At 38.8% G+C, this 17,531-nt stretch overlaps 1 protein-coding gene across 2 annotated transcripts; it reads right to left on the bottom strand.

Moving 5' to 3' along the window:
* Positions 1-2,963: 2,963 nt before the first annotated feature.
* On the bottom strand, positions 2,964-14,817 carry micall2a (mical-like 2a). Of its 2 annotated transcripts, none has more exons than XM_041061641.1 (17): positions 14,577-14,817; positions 14,171-14,219; positions 12,736-12,877; positions 12,381-12,547; positions 12,092-12,222; positions 11,493-12,002; positions 11,163-11,347; positions 9,911-9,965; positions 9,213-9,406; positions 8,158-8,265; positions 7,893-7,957; positions 7,588-7,711; positions 5,090-5,192; positions 4,763-4,836; positions 4,563-4,677; positions 4,381-4,427; positions 2,964-4,308 (listed from the first exon to the last, which is right to left on the bottom strand). In XM_041061641.1, exons 1-17 carry the CDS (start codon positions 14,717-14,719, stop codon positions 4,229-4,231), a joined length of 2,292 nt encoding a protein of 763 aa, XP_040917575.1. In that variant the 5' UTR covers positions 14,720-14,817; the 3' UTR covers positions 2,964-4,228. The 2 variants fall into 2 exon arrangements, with proteins under 2 accessions (XP_040917575.1, XP_040917576.1); XM_041061642.1 differs by having other exon boundaries at positions 12,092-12,219.
* Between the last annotated feature and the right edge of the window lie 2,714 nt (positions 14,818-17,531).

The following is a 17,531-nucleotide window of genomic DNA, read 5'->3' as shown; positions in this document are numbered from 1 at the left end:
CTATGACCTATACACTTAAAACCTTGAAATGAGAAAATTAAACAAGAAAAGCATCAAAGCCAACTTCAGCCCGATGAGTAACAACTCCCGACTTCCTCAAAACATGAAAGTAGATGCTAGGAAATGTATTAACTGAGTCACAATATTGTTTTACTTGCACCACATACAAATCTCTCTGGTGCATTTAATCCCTCTACCCACAGTTTCTCAGAAAGGAGGATATAAATTATTTTCCTTTGGTGGAAACTGCAAATCCCTGTCTGGATTCTGTTAAAAGGCTTAAAATGTCACTAAATGCCAAGGCTGAGACTCCTGCTAACACGTAGGTCTTTAAGACAAGATGTTAAAGCGTTGAAAGTTACCTGAAATTGATGAGGTTAATATTCTTATCGCAAACCGAGGCTTCTGTGAAAGTGGATATTGAAAATAGCCAGGTAACCCTTCATATTAAAGGCTATCACAAGGATTAGTAGCATAAACACCAATTACACATTTAATTGTTTATTGTCAGTAGTATTTAGAAAACATGCCACAGTGCATGGAAAACATGCCACAGTGCATAAATTAAAAGGATTGTGATGTAGAGGGGGGGAATTTGCCACAATATAATATCACAAGTATGTATTTGAGAGAATAAGACAAGAAAATGTCCCCAAAATAACAAGTCAAACTACTGAATGCAGAGCTGTAAATGAGTAATTTACCATGAATATCCTTCTCTATCCCTTTACGACCCTATGAATTTCCAAACCACGTTATACTAGCATGAAAGGGTCTGTCACTGAAATTTGAAATAGAGGACAAAGGGCCACCGAGCAAATCGTTTTTTTAGACACCATCCTCTGAGTTCTCTGCCAATGTGAATCAGAGGTAAAATACAGTGCATTAAGTCGACCTCTGAGGCAGCACAGAGGAGGGTAGAGTGAGACATTCTGCTATCTATTAAGACTTGCGTTATGTATATATTGTGTTTTGAAGGAATTTTACTGATCCACAAAACCAGCAGGAAAGGATAAGAGTGAGTCCCTAAGACCATGTGGTAAGCAACTGCAGTGCAGATTCTCAGGCAAGTTGAAAGTTGCTGTGCCGTTAAGGAGAAAGTCTGGCAGAATCCTGCATGCCCGCTGATAACATGGTTGGATTAAGGATGTTTAAGGGAAGTGAAAATTATTCATTTGAGATGGATGAAAGCTGCACTTGTCAAGTCTACCAGTCATGCACTTTATACATTTCATTTCCACTAGCCAGCATGCATAATTTCCCCTCAATGCAAATTTCTACACACTGGAAATTGTGAGCATATTTACCCCGCTCCCTTAACACATTCTCTGACACAGAAAATGGATCATCTCTATTGAACAGGGAACAAAACAATGCAATTTTGTTTGCAGAGGTGTGAGAATCTAATTTTGTGCAGGAAGATAAAGTCACAAGACTCAGTAGAATACAAACAATAGCTTTCATTTGAAATCATGCCTGAATCAAAAAGAGACCATGTTTGGTGCCCTGCTCATCAGAATGACATCTATGGAAATAATTTTAGCACATGCCCAATTATCCAAACAGACTTCATGTTAGGAGTGTAATTACTGGTTTTAAGTCGCATAAGTCTTGGCCTCACTATTGGTCTAAGATCCTAGTAACTGAGTATATGTACTGTATATCTGTCTCTCTATACAAATATTATGATCTCTCTGATGAGAATTAAGTCTCCAGCCTGGATGGCCAATAAATTAGAGGCACGCTTCTCGTTTACTCATCAGAGCTAATGAGCCTGATAAAATTACCTCGAGGATCATAATTACAGGCTAGTGGCAGAGACTCTGGCAGGGACTGGAATAAGACGACACACACACAGACACACACACACAGACGCACACAGAATTCTGACTGTGTTGCAAGTGGCAGCGTACAAAAGCTAACCTAAAACATCACAAAGCCCCCACGACTTATTAATGGGAAAAACAGACTGATGTCAATGTGCACAAGCAAAGATTACACAATGTACGTTTTCACTCAGGGAGCCTAATCAATTCAGCTAATGAGACATATGGAAACCTACAGTGTTGGACAACATCATGTTTTAAAAAATGTACAGGATTAACATAATGTAAGGTGCTGAACAATATTACAATTTCCACCTTTCTGTCAGAGCAGTTCAAACAGATTTTACCACCCTTTCATAAAGATTAAGCACTTCATGGGTAATGGCATATTTTAATGAACGATGGCAGCCTGGACACAAGAGCTCACCTCAGAGGATTCCATTTCATCACGCATTCACAGGATGAATTGTTTTACTTATGAATATTAATGTCCCTCTAATTTGAGGCTGTTGTTAATGCTTGTCGCTAGGAGCTTGGCAAATCAGGTCCCATTCCTGTTAAAACCATGTATTAGACACCCCCCTGACACTAAGCCCTCGCCTTTGATTCTTAATTGCAGAAGTGCAAGCATTTGCAGTAGATGGGGCGCAAAGCTTTAATTAACTCTAATATCACACATTCAGTCTCGACTGTCACCCACATCACGCATGGCATTTTGTACCAATATCATCCCCAACTCTGCTCAGCTAGAAAGATTGTGTTCCAAGTTCATGATCACAATTTCATGCATCTCAAAATGAGGGATATGTAGTTTCTAAGTAGCTGCAATATATTGACGCCAGTGAATTATCTTGATGCCGTCTTTAAAAAGCCCTATTAAAAGCATACATTGACGCAGCTCTGTGATCACTGCACAGCTTTAATGCAAAGGAGTCGCAGCATTGTTGGTTCCTTAGTGAAAGCAACGTCTGATCTTGGCAGTCGTTGAATCAACAGTCTTTGGTGAAGCTTGTAACATGGGAAGTGAAGCGATAACAAGTTCCGGGGTGTGTTGCAAAGGAAGACGTTATTAAGTAAATAATTCAACCTCTCATACGCACTAATCTTCAAAGGATTTATTGGACAACAGATTTCAAGTTTAAAAATATAAATAGAGTACAAGCACATACCTTTCTATAACGCTTCTAAAATGCAACATCACAGTATATTCCTTACAAACAGTGAATGCCATTTTCACACATGAGTGACTCTACATGTCATTTGAACATTTCAATAGCTCAGGTACAGAGCAATTCTGATGCAGATATTAGTAAAGAGTAATGTTTAATTAAACCAGGTTTGAAGATAAAGAGCTCAATACAACCTATAGTTTATAAGCCTTCCTCGGCCATAAGCTACTGCTCTACCTAATCCTCTTTCACATAACATTATTGCATCAGCACAGCTGAACATTTTTGCAGCATTTATAAAATTAGCAAAGAAATTAACTGTCTGTACTGTGGCAAATTGGATTTCCAAGTTCTTGCCTTGTGATACAGCATACCCAGGCTGCCACCTACAGTACAGTGTGAGAGAGGAACTACAGTCTGCAGCAAGGCAGTTCAACATGTGTGGCTCTCCATTTTACACTCCACAGCCATTCAAACTTAATTGTCAAGGCTTTTTCTCCTGCTAATATCCTTACAGGAAATTTGTTAAAATCCATTATTAAATAAATACTGAAATAATTTCATTTTGGATCAAGACCGTTGAAGGATTACTCATTTATTCTCATCATTCCTATTTGCAAGTGGAACACCCAGTGCTCCCTTTGTTATGTACACATCATGATATATGACTTCGACTCCCAACATCCAGATTTTTGACCAAGTGCATTTTAATCTGATGAACATATAAATTATATACCTCACTCCAATCATTCAAAAAATATACGGTATCTTTTTATATTGTATGCATATCCATTAATGGCGGCATTTTTTGTGACTACTCCAGTGGCTAGCATATGCAACATAATAAAACACCTTTCTTTTTTTAAACTGTGAACAACAATTGTGGAAAAATATGACACCCCTTGTGAAAAAAAGTGTTAGTGAATCATAACCTATAAAGAAACCTCTCACTCCACTTAAATACCACCAAACTAAGAACTGAAGGTGAATCTTGAACCAGAACAACACTTTAGTTGAACATTTAGCTTGAAATTTTTGAAAACAGCCAGGAAGAAAGATTGCAGACAAGAAAAAACTTGACCATTATACTTCCTAATTTGATATCTTTCCCTTCGCCTTCTCATTAGCATGCTATGTACTGAAGTACTCAAATACAAAAACCTTGAAATGTTTATAAGGAATATTCATACGAAAAGAAAATTATGAAATTTAGTTAAAAAATTCCCTTGAGAATCATTCCACTCGTCTTTTGCTTCTTCGTCTGAACAGTTTTGAGATGGAGGATTTCCTCTTATTTTTGGTTTTCTTTACTCCTATTCACCGACAAAAAAGTACATTAGAATGATATATGTTTTTAAAAAAAAAACATTTTATACAATGCTTACCAAGATTTTTCATCATTTCATTCAACTGCAGATCCTCCTCCACTTCCCTGAAATTGATACAAATAAAACTCTAGTTATTTAGTTTCCCTTGCATTGGATTTATATTATAAGAACAGTGTCACCCCAAATAAGCGATCACTCTTGTAATGTAAAAAAATTTATTATAAGACAAATCATGTTACCTCAGCCTGTCTTCGTCCAAACCCTCCACAATCGCATTTCTGCCGTTCACAATCTCCATCAGTCTCTGCATCAACAACGTCTCCCGCTGTTGCTCCTCTCTGGACTTTAAATGCTCTGTGATACCAAGTTGGCAGTTGACTTCAGTGTTCGGAAAAAGGATGAAGTCAAACACGCTGATGTTAAACCTATGATGTCTTACCTGGCTTCTCCAGAAGCCTGCGAAGTTCCCCCTCCACACCTGGCTGCTGCTGCTCCAGCTCCTGAGTCCTGGCTCTGAGATATGAATCATTAATTACATGCAAACAGATGCAAATCTAATTTATTATGCCCATTATATCTATCTCAAAACTGTAACAATCTTGAAAACCCATGGGAAAATATTTCAAGGTAAGAAAATATTCTATAAACTAAACATAAAATGGTTTTGGCACAACATCAACACAGACTACAGTCAAATACTTTCTAAGAGACTTAAGAGTTAAAACCAAAACTCAGATGTTTTAAGCTATAAAACTGTTATACTCACATGTATACAAGCTCTGACTCCTTCCTAATGTACATCTGCTTCTTTCGAATCAGGTTGAACCAGTCAACCATAAGTGGGTCCATCAATATGTCTCCTTCTCCCTCTGGAAAACACAACACAAATTTCTTTTAAATATGTTGTCAAAACACTGGATATCATTGAGATACAATATGTGACTACCCTTAGTAATCTGATCAGTTGATATAAGTATTAAATAAGTATTTAACAACACCTATAATGCCTGTAGAGGCTTTGGAAATTTCTAAAAACGTGCGTTTGGTATCTACTGCTGTGAGTACACAGCAGTAGATACAGTAGATACAGCGCTGTGAGTAAATGACATTCAGGGATAAATTAAGTTCAAAGAAAGTGTACAGACAGCAATATTTATATACAGTTTTGTGCTCTTCTGATACCAAATGATGCAGCGACTGAGGTTAAAGAGAAAGCTCTAGAACAATTCTGTCTTCAATTACTGTTGTTTTTCCAATATAACAAAAAGCCTCCCCACATCCAGAACCATGGCTCATTTTATGTTCATCAGATCAACTCTTTGTTTTCATAAGACTGTGTTTGTTACACAATAATAAAATTAAGTGCAATCACAAATTAGGTTTTTGAGTAATCTGGCTGGTGACTCACCTCCTGGGACCATGTCAACACTTTTCTAAACAGGCTGTAACAGCCAATATTACACAGCTCTGAACCTTAAAATGAAGCCCTGAAATCTGATGCTTAAAATTCAGTGTAAATATTACTGTCATATGCAGCAGAACAAAGATCACCTCTACAGTTTAGACTGAAACTGTCCTGATTAGTCATCCCTGCTGTTGTACATACTTCCAAATAGAACACAACATACCTTTATTTTGCAGGGAGTATGAATATCTTGATTAATCAACTATCAAAGTAGTTGGTCGTCTAATCGCTTCAGTCAGTTTTCCTTCAAAAATGCCAAAAATTCTCTGGTTCCACTTTGTCAAATGTGAACAACACAACTGAATACTTTTGGGGGTTTAGACTGTGTTGTCACACAAAACAAGCATTTCAAATGTTACTTTGAGTTCTGGGAAATCATAATGAACATTTCTCACTATTTTCTGACATATATAAAAAACAACAACAAAAAAACAATCACATATGAATCCATAATTGATTATGAAAATGAAAATAACTGTTAGTTGCAGCCCTTCATTGTGTACAGATGCCCCAGTACTGCATTTTTCAAATGCTATGAAATGCTTCAGCCAAATGCTGTCCTAATGTTCAAGTTTTAACATGCAGTGGATGTAGACTGTAGACCTACACAGAGGGAATACACACTGAAGTACAGATTTGTCTTAATCACTTATTCAATAATGACTAGCAAAAATCCAGCAAGGATTAGCTTTAATTTTTTTTTAACACAGCTTCTGCACTCTAAAAGAACCGTGCTCAGAACGTCCATGCCAAATACTGAACATCCAAAGTGCAGCTGAGCTTTGTTTGGATTTAGAATATAAGTCTAAAACAAGGCAGTTTAAATATTTGTTTTTCTAACCCAGTATTTGTAGTTTAGAGACTAATTTGTCCCACTACAGTATCATATGCATGACTGTATGTACTACAGGACAGCACTGGGTAGCAATGCTGACAGCTTGCATACTCTGTTTCACCAAGTCAGACTTGAATACCTGAGTGGGTGGATCAATTGATCTTAAAAATGAATATCAGCCATTCCCACTTAGTGACCAATCGACCAAAACACATCAGAGAAACATTTACAATAAGGACAGCCCACATCCTGCCATCCCCAGAACGAACATGATTTTATTCTGAACTGGACTTGAATGCCGGGGGTTTAGTTTTTACGCCAACAAATTCCAGTTGAGAAGTAGATGATCTCCTAGGTGGTGTGCAATTGATGTCAAATTCTGGCCAAGTGATTGCATGCTCAGGTTTCCTGGGTGGCATGTAGAGGAAAAAAAAAAAAAAAGGCATGCCCTCGACCAGAATATATATTATATATACCCAAGTCATGTTGACCTTGAGGAAAGCAATCAGGCCCCCTACTCCCACTACCTTAAAAGAGAAGCAACATCCCTGTGGGCTGTCTGCGCCTCTCACCTCATTTGGCTGCAGAAACAGTAATAGAAATGGCAGGTAAATCCCCTGCACACACACAAACCTCCAGCTGACAGTGAGTGAATGTGTGTTCTGTATGAGGCAACCAGGACACAAGTCTGCACTAGAGATACTGAAGGCAGCAGAGGGATTCAGCTTTTCACACAAATACAATAAAATATCAAAGTTTGTGGCGAGGTTATTCACAGCAAGACAGCAAAATTGGCCATTGAAATCATCTTCTGCCTCAGACTGAGTGAGTGGTTTCAAGGACTGTTTATTTTCTAAATTGAAAAGCTTGTTTCCGATTTGTCCACATTCAATTTTATTTGTTTGCTTAAACAAGAAAAAGGGAGGAAGTGGGAGAAAATGTTCCGTTGTGTAGGGGGGAGTACCTTCCTCGCAGCTGCGGAGCTTCTTTTCCAGCTCCACTCCCTCCTTCTCCAACTGAGCCAAGTTTGTCTCAATATCATTCAGCTCCCTCTCGATCTGCTCCACCGGGATATGATAAGACTTCACCTGATATATAACAAAGAACTTAAGAGTCACAGTCAAGTAAAGATCATTTTAATTTGAAAATTCTGACTTTGGCCACTTAAATGTAAAGAAGGTCGTCCATTTTTTTTCCTGGGAATGTAATGAAAGCATATTTGTAGAGCTGTTAATTAATCTCTTAAGAGACTTAATGGAGGGAACTTACAGAGGGTGACCTCATTTCAGTCCTGGAGGCGTTGGTGGGTGACAAATACTTTCCCTTTTTAGCACCTAAGAGTTAGATAAAATAGGATTAGATAGTCCTTTCATGGCAGCTTTTCAGAAAAGCAGTCACATATGACTTCACCTGATTTATTTTCAGTAAAAAAAAAAAGAAAAGAAATGACTGCTCATATGAAATCAACAACATGTCTGAGGCCATATATGTATTTGGCTTTGATGATGACATTTTTAAAAAGCTGGGAACCAACCTGACGGATTTCCGTGATTGGCTGGAGCAGCCGTTGAAAAGCTAATAGATTCCACAGCTGGCCGTCTGGGTGGGGATTTCACAGGCGAATGACTCCCATGTTTAAAACCTAAAATAAAGACAGGAAGGTTTACATGCTGTGGATCTACAGCAAGTTCAATCCGCTAATGCAATTTTCAGAACAAAAAAAAAATTAAGTATATAAATAAATTCAAGAATCTGCAGAAAAATCACCAAAACACAGGGCACCATGTATGTGTGGATGCTGCTTCATGTATTTTTGAGCCACTTAGATCCAGACTGAGATATCACAACAACTTTTGGATGGATTGCCAAATTTTTTATAGATATGCATAGCGCCCAGAAGGTGCCTATAGACTCTGGTGATCCATTAACCCTTTCCTCCACTGGCACCTTGAGGTTCACATTTGTGGTTTTGAGTGAAATATCTCAACAATAACTGGAAGGATTGCAATGAAATTTGGTGCAGTCATTCATTTCTTAGGATGGATTGTAATGACTTTGATGATCCTCTGACTTTTCATCTAGCGCCATCATAAGATCAAAATTTCAGTTTGTCCAGGGCTTCGGTTCATAGCTTAATACCTGCAACATTGTCGTAAGTCTGAGCTTTACTTTGTGCTTAGCTCTAATTAACAAATGCTGGCAATGTTAACGATTTGGCTGAAAGCATGGCTACATGGCTGTGGACTCTTCATCTTGTTAATGTTAGGTTTCGTTTTCATTTGCTATAATTATTTGGTGCTGCTCTACATATTTGTGCTTTGGTTCCACCATACAGAGCCACTTTACACATAGACACACAGTGAGACTGTATAAATTCTTAATTTTTTTTTTTTTTTTCAAAGGGGATTTCTAAGACAAGCGCAAAAGATTAGCTCCAAGCACTGTTTTTATGCCATGATGCACCTTATTAACTACATCAAACACCACTGAAGAAAAAGTGAAATCCTAAAAATTCGGCTTTTTGGAATCCAACAACCAACAAACAGAATTTGCTGGTAGACAAATGTTTCTTATAATAGTGTGACCTACCCGGGTTTCCAGAGGCAGGCTGAGATTTCTGTGGAGACACCTCCATGACGTGCGCAGGATCAAACAGAGCACAGCTAACTGGAGCTGCAGCTGCAGGGGCCGAGGACAGGGGAGGCCTTGTTGTAATGATGGAGACATCTGAAGACATGAATCCAGGCTTATGTTGCTCAGTGGAGGCTTCAGCTTCAGCATCTCTGTAAGAAAGTCACAATGAAATGAGTCTTTAAGTGTGTGACTATTTAAAAAAAAAACAACAAAAAAACATGCAGCTATCTGACACAAATGTAATGCACAAACAGGGGTGCTCATATAGAACGAAAATATAATAGAAAGGGCTCACCTTTTTATTTTGAAATGATAAAAGGTGGGAAAAACAATGGCGGGATCATCAGCAGAGATTAAAAATGAAAGTCTAGTGTTATGAGTAGGAAAAGTTCAGGCCTGGCACTCCTTGGGGCTCGCTAAGATGGGGGACAGAGCTAGCGGGTGAACTCTGAGCCAGTCAACAATAACAGAGATGGATGAAGCTTGATGTTTCTGCATTCTGGAGAGTGAATAAGCTGAATGGTAAGGGATGTTTAAAAGCAAAAACCTTTCAAGACTCTTAAGATTTTCTCCACCTGTGTGACCTTCCCGCTCCCAGCTGAGTGACTTATGAAATAATATTCATTATTATTAAGATGATTGAGCATACTTACTTTGAACCTAACCCGGTTCCCGCAGGTTTGAGTTTTGATTGCTCTTCTTGGCAAACTGGATTTACAGAAAAACGGACAGAAAAAACACAAGTGAAGAACTTTGAAAAATAAAATTAAGGCTGGAACTAATTAATTTAGCGTTTTTTTAATTATTTTTTTTTATTATTGATTAATCTGTTAATTGTATTTTTTATTTATCAAATACTTGAAAAATTCCAAAAAAAACTTTAAGTGTATCACAAGTTTTGAGAGCTATGGATGACATCTTTAGATGTTTTGTTTTGTTTTGTTTTGTTTTGTTTTGTTTTGTTTTGTTTTGTTTAAAAGGCCCACAACACAAAGATATTCAGTTTAAAATAATACAAAAACCAAGGAAAGCAACAAATCCTCAAATGTGAGAAGGTGGAACTGGCAAACATTTGGCACTTTTGCTTGATAAACAACTGGAGCGATTAATTACCTTCATTGTTTCAGCTCTGAATAAAAGCATGATGGTAAAGCTCATCACTACATCATCTCGTCACATGCATAACTATTGAAATTCTTATTGGTTTGAAAACCAAGGAGAAATTAGCACATTAACTTTAATGTGACATCTGCTTTAGTAATGAGGTGTGCACTCAAAGCAGTTCAAGTTTCTGTATGACAAAAGACTCCCTTGACTCTATGTCACTCCCACCTGAACTGGTTTCATTATCTAGTCTCTCACAACAATGCAATAAAGTGACTGATCTTCACCTGCACTCTGTATTAAAGACCTTACTCTCATCTGTGTATGAAATAAATAGATAAACTCTATGCAAAACGAGAGATGGTCCTAATTTCCAAGACAAGTTGGAGTAATGTCCACATGTGATCCATATTAGCAAGCAACAGAATTACTTTCCATTATAGGAAGACTGATAATATGGTGACCATTTATATTGAAAACCAACAGTAATTGCATTTCTGTCTGAAAAACCTCCAACTGTCAGGATGTTGCACCCTTGCATGCACATCCAGCCCAGGTGAATGACAGTTCAACTATGAAAGTTCGTTACAAGTGTGAGGCAGAAATTAAAATGTCAGCTAACAGCACACTGGATAGATGCACTGGCTGTATAAATAGGGCAAAAATGACAAAAGGCCTTTGTTTTCTATGAATGCGTTCAGAGACAGACACAGAGAATGGGGGGGTGGGGGGGGGGTTGGATGTTGGCTAGATGTCAAATAATGGATCAGGAATGACTGAAATGAATTTAGTAGAGCTTGCCTTTGGCTGTTGTGTGTACAGTTGTTGGCCTTGTGCTGTCTTTGCTGATGGCTTTCAGACATGGTGATTCCTTATTGTTTGTCTGGCCGGTGGAGGGCTGTCTTGCCCAGTTTCCTGCTGAGCCTTGGCTGCATTTATCCTTTCTCCAAACAGGCCTGTCAGCTGAACTTGGCTCTTCTCCAAACCTACAGAGAGAGAAAGCCCTCACCATCAGCCTTAATAACAAAAGTCATTACAAAACCATACAGAGGGAACAAACTAGAAATATACAAATACTGCAAAGAAGAATCAATTCAAGGCCACAGGAAGTATACAAAGTCTGAAGCTCACCGTCTTTCTGCTGAACGGATGCTGAATGGGCGTTTGTTATTATTGTTGCAGTTTTCTTCAGCTAGTTTCTTTCCAATGGTTGTACTGGTCCTGCTCTTCTCATCATTAGCACTTAGTGGGACCTTTGCCCTTCCCAAAACACTTGAAGGCTCTGTGGGCTTCCTGTCCCCTGACGAGACCTCTGTGACTAACGCTGCAGCCTGGAAAAACTTCTGCCGGGCCGCCTGTGTCCTCTGGGCTGAGACAGTCCAGGACTGGGAAGGTGGAGTAGGACTGACTGGCTTCAGAACAATATTCAGTGGGGCTGATAGGACAGAAGCGGGGCGTGCTGCAGGCTGGGTCTGGCTGGCACCGTTTGGTCGTACAGCTGAACTGGTGGATCCGTTTTTGATCCCAACCTCGGAGGAGGAAGCTTTGTGACTGTTCTGGTGGGCGTTACAGATAAAAGTGTCTGGATTCTTCCCAGGTCTGTATCCCCCTGCATGAAGCACGCTGGAGCATTCACTGCATCTGGTGGCAGTTTATTAACATGAAATTATGAATGCAATAGACACAACACATGACAGAAAAGCATCACTGAATACAGATCAAATTCTTACTTGAAACAGCTTCTGTGATAGAGCCTGCCTTCAACAAAGTGCCTCTGAACCAGGTGAACGTGGCTCTTGCATGCAACACACTTGCTGTTGAGAGTCCCATTTTTGTTGGCATTTTCTGCCAAAACCGCCTTCTGTGAAAGAAAACTCAAACTGTGAGACCCATCTATCCAAAAATGTCTTACACTTATCAAATTAACATTTACCTAACCCTTTGAAAATAAGCAAAATCCTCCTTATTCTTAAATATAGCAACTGAAAAAAGTAAGCCTGTAATGACATGAGTACTGACCTGGGCAGCAGCTCTGGCCAACTTGGGTGAGGTCTGAGCTGTTAGAGCGGAAGGTAAACGATTCTCAATGGCAATTTTAGGCACAAAGGTTTTGGCAACCACTGGGAGATTTTTCTTCTCTGATGGCTCCTCCTTGGAGCCCTCTGCTGGCCTTTTTACACCTCCCACTGAGGATGAGTAACACACCATTAGTGTCAAACATAAGAAGGTAGTACAGGAGAGAAAGAGTATAGCTCAGCATAAAAAGAAATATGTAAGAAAGAAAGGTATGAATCCAAGAAACTCTTTATGGTTAAGAGGATGGACCACTCAATCTTAGATACACAATTTCTCGTTCAAACAGCCGTGCTCTCACTCGGAGGTCGTCCTTTGAAGTAGTTGTAGTACTGGGAGACGTAGGTGAGAATGCTCAGCCTGTCTGGGATCCTTAAAGCCACCATGTCTTCTGCATCTAACAAAGCTGGAATCCCCAACTTCTCCTCTGCCACCTGAAAAGCCTTGAAACCCATAAAAAAACAAAAACAACAAAAAACAACAAAAAAAAAACCACAGTTTAACCAACATACATCAAGTCCTGCCAGGACAACATTTAATGGTAGTGTATGATCGGCCAAGTAAACAGATCCCATGCATTTCTGCCATATAATAATATGGTTTTCACTGGGCACACAGACTCCTACAATTACTGCATGTGTAAAAATGTCAGACAATACCATCTACTTTAAATAGAGTGTTCTTTGGCTCGGCCCAGAGAGGTCTGAAAAGGGCTGTATAATGAATAGCAAACATCCTGTGAGCTTGTAGGGATAAGAATGAGGATGGAGGGAGCAGGATATCAGGGCATTGTTTAGGATCAGCCTGGACATGCTCATTAAATTTAAAAGCTTTACTGAATACTAAAGTCTGTTGATTTACAAGAAGAGCACAAAATACAACGAATGCGTGGGTCTGTGAGGTGCGTTCATGTGTGCAAACTAAACACAAACAATTTCTTATTTAACAACTCGTGAAATAACCACCTGTAAGTAACATGACACTATTCATGAAATATAGAAGGGTGTAAGTTACCACACTAGTCACATTCTCATGTTGCAGTACAGGGAGCATCTTCAACAGTTGATCAAGACTTAAACCTGATCAAACACAATTTTCTGGTTTAAAGTTCTTCTTGTATAACCTTCAAGAAGTATAAGACAACAACTGTCTTCCAGTGAACCGTCATCTTGTGGATCAAGTGGCAGATGACAGCAAGCCTCATTCAAAATGAATAGCCTGCAGAGCCTCTCCCCTCAGCTCAGGTTTGTTGCTGATACTGCCAGGTTCATCCAAGACAACCAGGAAGTCGTACAAAGTGCGTACTGTAGCACTCTGCAGGGCCTGTAACCCTCAGAGGAAGCTGATAAAATGGAAGAGGACTAAATAATGAAAAGGTCCCCGGCTGTGCTGTTTGGGGTCATGTAGGGGTTAACAAAATAAATTAGGTCAGGTGGACGGAGAGAGAGTACAGACTCTGAGATGTTAAGTTTGAGGAGAGACTAAAATTGGTAGAGAGGCTACGGCTTCTGCTTAAAATACTGTGCAGTTAAAATGTTGAAACAGATGAATATTTAACCAATCTGCAGCACAAAAGCTAAGTCAACAACAAATTCTGTGTGTGAGTGTGCTGCTGGATGCGTCCTCATATGTCTGGGGTTAATGAAGTGGATGTTTTTGCTACATCAGATTTTGCATCTGGAGAGTATAGTCTGTTTCACTCAAAAGGAAAAAGGTTCAACAACTTGACATCTTACCAGCCTGTTGTTCTCGAACACATCCTCCTTTCTGAGTGAGTCATAGTCTCTGGGAAAACAGAAATACAATTAACAGAGAAATGTCTCAGAGCCATGTTGGTAAAAACCTCATCTAACTCTGGATCAGGATCAGAGAAGTTAAACTGTTAAAAACATGTTGGGTTTCCTTAGAAACAACACAGGCTTTCTAACAGCAGAACTCCTAACTAAATTTAAACTGAACTAAAGGGATTAAAACATGATTAGAATAAAATCTTTACCAAAGACATACTTAAACTCTTTTAAATTATAGTAATTTAGGAGGTTGCCCCAGGAAGTGTCAAAACTAATAATAGTTCAAATACTCAGCCAAACCCGTCACATTTCCAGCCACACCTGAACCACCTATTCAGAGTTAGATACTTACATTAAGTCCGGTCTGTACTTGTGTATAAGTGCACAGAAAGCCAATCCGTTCCTGAATGAAGTCGTCATGTTGGTGATGGCCACGTCCCGGTAGCCCTCACACTGCATTTTGCACCACTGCTCCAAAGCCTTGATGGCAGCCATGCTCCCAGCGCGTCTCAGACACTGCTGAACACTCACCACAGACAAAAGCGTGCAACAGGCAGAGGTTTCAGTGTGGAGGAGCCGGAGGAAAGAGAGCTAAAAACAAAGTGTCTCTGTCCAGGGGTTTGACCGTGAACTGCGGCGCAGCAGCTGCGTCCTGTTTCCTTCTTTTTACCCGAATGACTCGAGTCTCTGGGACGAGCTCCTGGTGGTGGTGGTGGTGGTGTGCGGTTCTCCGCTCATTACACTAATTGGCACGGACTGCTGATTCGTCATTCACACACGCTGAATAAAGCTCAGCCAGAAAGGTAAATAAAATCTAACGTTTTGAGTTCAGTTGTCAAAGAGTAAATCCTGCAAAAAAAAAATTAATAATAAAAAAAATAATAATAAATAAATAAGTGAATAAAATTAAAACAAATGGATGAGTGCAGAATCTTGACAGAGATCACAGTGTAAATATCAGTGACCTGAAGTAATAGTGACATTTTAATGTACAGTCCCGACATAAGACAATTCTATGCTGTAAAAATTACATAATTGACGTAAAATATCCTTTTAATATATTAAAGTCGTAGATTAAAGCTTGAGTCTGAAGTCATATTTAAGTATGGTCATGTTATTTAACCACCTGACAAAATTTATGTCTGCTGAATCTTCAGAGTGAACCAGTTTTATCTTTATTCTGCATCAGCTCCAGAGTGAGTGACAAAAAGCTGGGTTTTTCATTCAAGATTGTCATGTTCAGGGATTTTGATTAGAGAGTTCTTAAAACAACAGTCCAATGGCTAATTGTGATTATTGTTTTTGCTTCTGATCATTGAATCCTCCTGTCTGAAGAAGCTGTCTGGATTTTTGGGAAATTCAATGCAAGCTGAAGTACTATCCATATGGTTAAAGTCAAACTGAAAGGGAACAAATGTCTGTGTACATCTTATTTGTTTTTATTTTACTTCTGGTGGCGCATAGAGCCTTATTTGATGAATGGGCCAGTTTACTAATGAGCCACTGTACTAGAAGGTGACAAAGGATCGTGCTGTGCTTTTTGTATTTAAACAGCCTGTTGGAATCTCATCTGAGGAGAAGTGCTTCAGTTGTCATTTCCATACAGGTTATGTGCACATTTACGATAATATTTTCATTAACAGATTCAGGAAATTCATCTTTTGGGGGGTTCCAATAGAGGGGGAGGATGCTGTAGGATTTCTGTGGTAATTAAACACCAGACTTAGCTATCTCAGCCAGCAAGTCGGAGTCATTATGCAGTAGGAGAACCAATAACAGAATCTATGACATGCTTTTTTTTTTTTTTTTTACCTCAGTGATCTTTGTGTGGGGCCTAATTGGGGACTAATTGAGGCCAGCTATTGTCATATAAGGATTCTGACCTAATTTAGCCCATATTATGGAGTCCCACAAAATTTTAGGGAAAACTTATGACTTGATTTCTCAGCAACTTTCATTTAGTTCAACTGATTATGAAGAGTTATACTATTATACTACGTCATTCCATCATAACAGGGAACAAAATAACTCTCTGACCCATTTCCATAGTTTCAGATTTGACCCACAGACCTCATCAGTGACTGTTAAACCTCTGACCTGGGGAGTGTAATTAGTGTGAGACCAGAGCTGAAATATGAGCGACCCGCACTGACCTCATTCACTTAAACGGGCTACAAATACTGTAGACATGAATTGTTTATTAATTGTCACAACAAAAGTTTTCAGAAAATGTAAGCAAAGTAATGCAGTGCATGCAGTAGCTGCATTTTAAAAATTCACACTTAATGTTGCCTTGCCTCCACTCTCATCTTTCCTGTCTGAGGACATCTTCATGCCCAGAAGGGGGCAGTGTCACTCTGCACTGTATAAAGTTTGATCCCTGCAAACCTAAGATGAATTGCATAAACAACTCATTCACATGCAATATTGTGGACGCATGTAGAAACACTTTATGTATAGGTTAAACTAGAATTAAACCATCACACCACCTGCAGACCATGTGCATAATTCCAAACAGTTGATGTTATGGAGGCAGTTTTGTTAACTATTACTTTTATCATCTCATACTATTGTCATCATCAACTGTCATAGTTCTATATTGTCAGAAGACTGAACATCAGATTCATTAAAATGTTAATTTGAATCTCAGGGGATTTAAAGTGTGGAATTTATTAGCTGATGAGATGTACAAACCACTATCCTCTTGTTATGTTGCATTTTGTTTTCACTGAGTAAAGTATGATGTAAAATGCTGTGTGCATTAGTTAAAAACACACCCACGGGATTATGAAATGCTCCCAGACCCACTGCTTTGTTTTCTTAATAAGCGTAACATGTGAAAATCAATAATAATTCACTCTCATATCCCGGAGATTAATTTTGTGTGGTGTTTTACAACTGCTGATGTGGCTTGCATAAAATGAATTCAGCAAAACAACAGTGTTTGTTTGGCCAAAACCAGGGAGGATGAAGGATGTTTCAAAGAAAAATAAATTGTTCTACACTAAGTCACATATTGAACCTCAACACTGAGCTACAAAAGCTTGTGATTTATTATTTCATTATATTATTATCTCTATGTATTTGTTGCCGTTCTTCTCTTTTGATTCACAGCTCTTTATAGAATCTGTGTTACTATCAATGAAAACCAAATGTCAGAATATACATGTATACAGTTGTAGGGGAAAAAAACCATTTATCATGTTATCTATACACTGTAGACTCACTCTTAGTGATTTCATTTTTCAGCTATTTCCATTGTTTCCTGTGAGGACGTGTGGCTGCGTGCAGACATCCTGCCTGTCTG

This window comes from Toxotes jaculatrix, chromosome 18 (genome assembly GCF_017976425.1).
Source record: "Toxotes jaculatrix isolate fToxJac2 chromosome 18, fToxJac2.pri, whole genome shotgun sequence".
NCBI lineage: Eukaryota > Metazoa > Chordata > Actinopteri > Toxotidae > Toxotes > Toxotes jaculatrix.
This window is presented reverse-complemented; position numbering and strand designations above follow the sequence as displayed.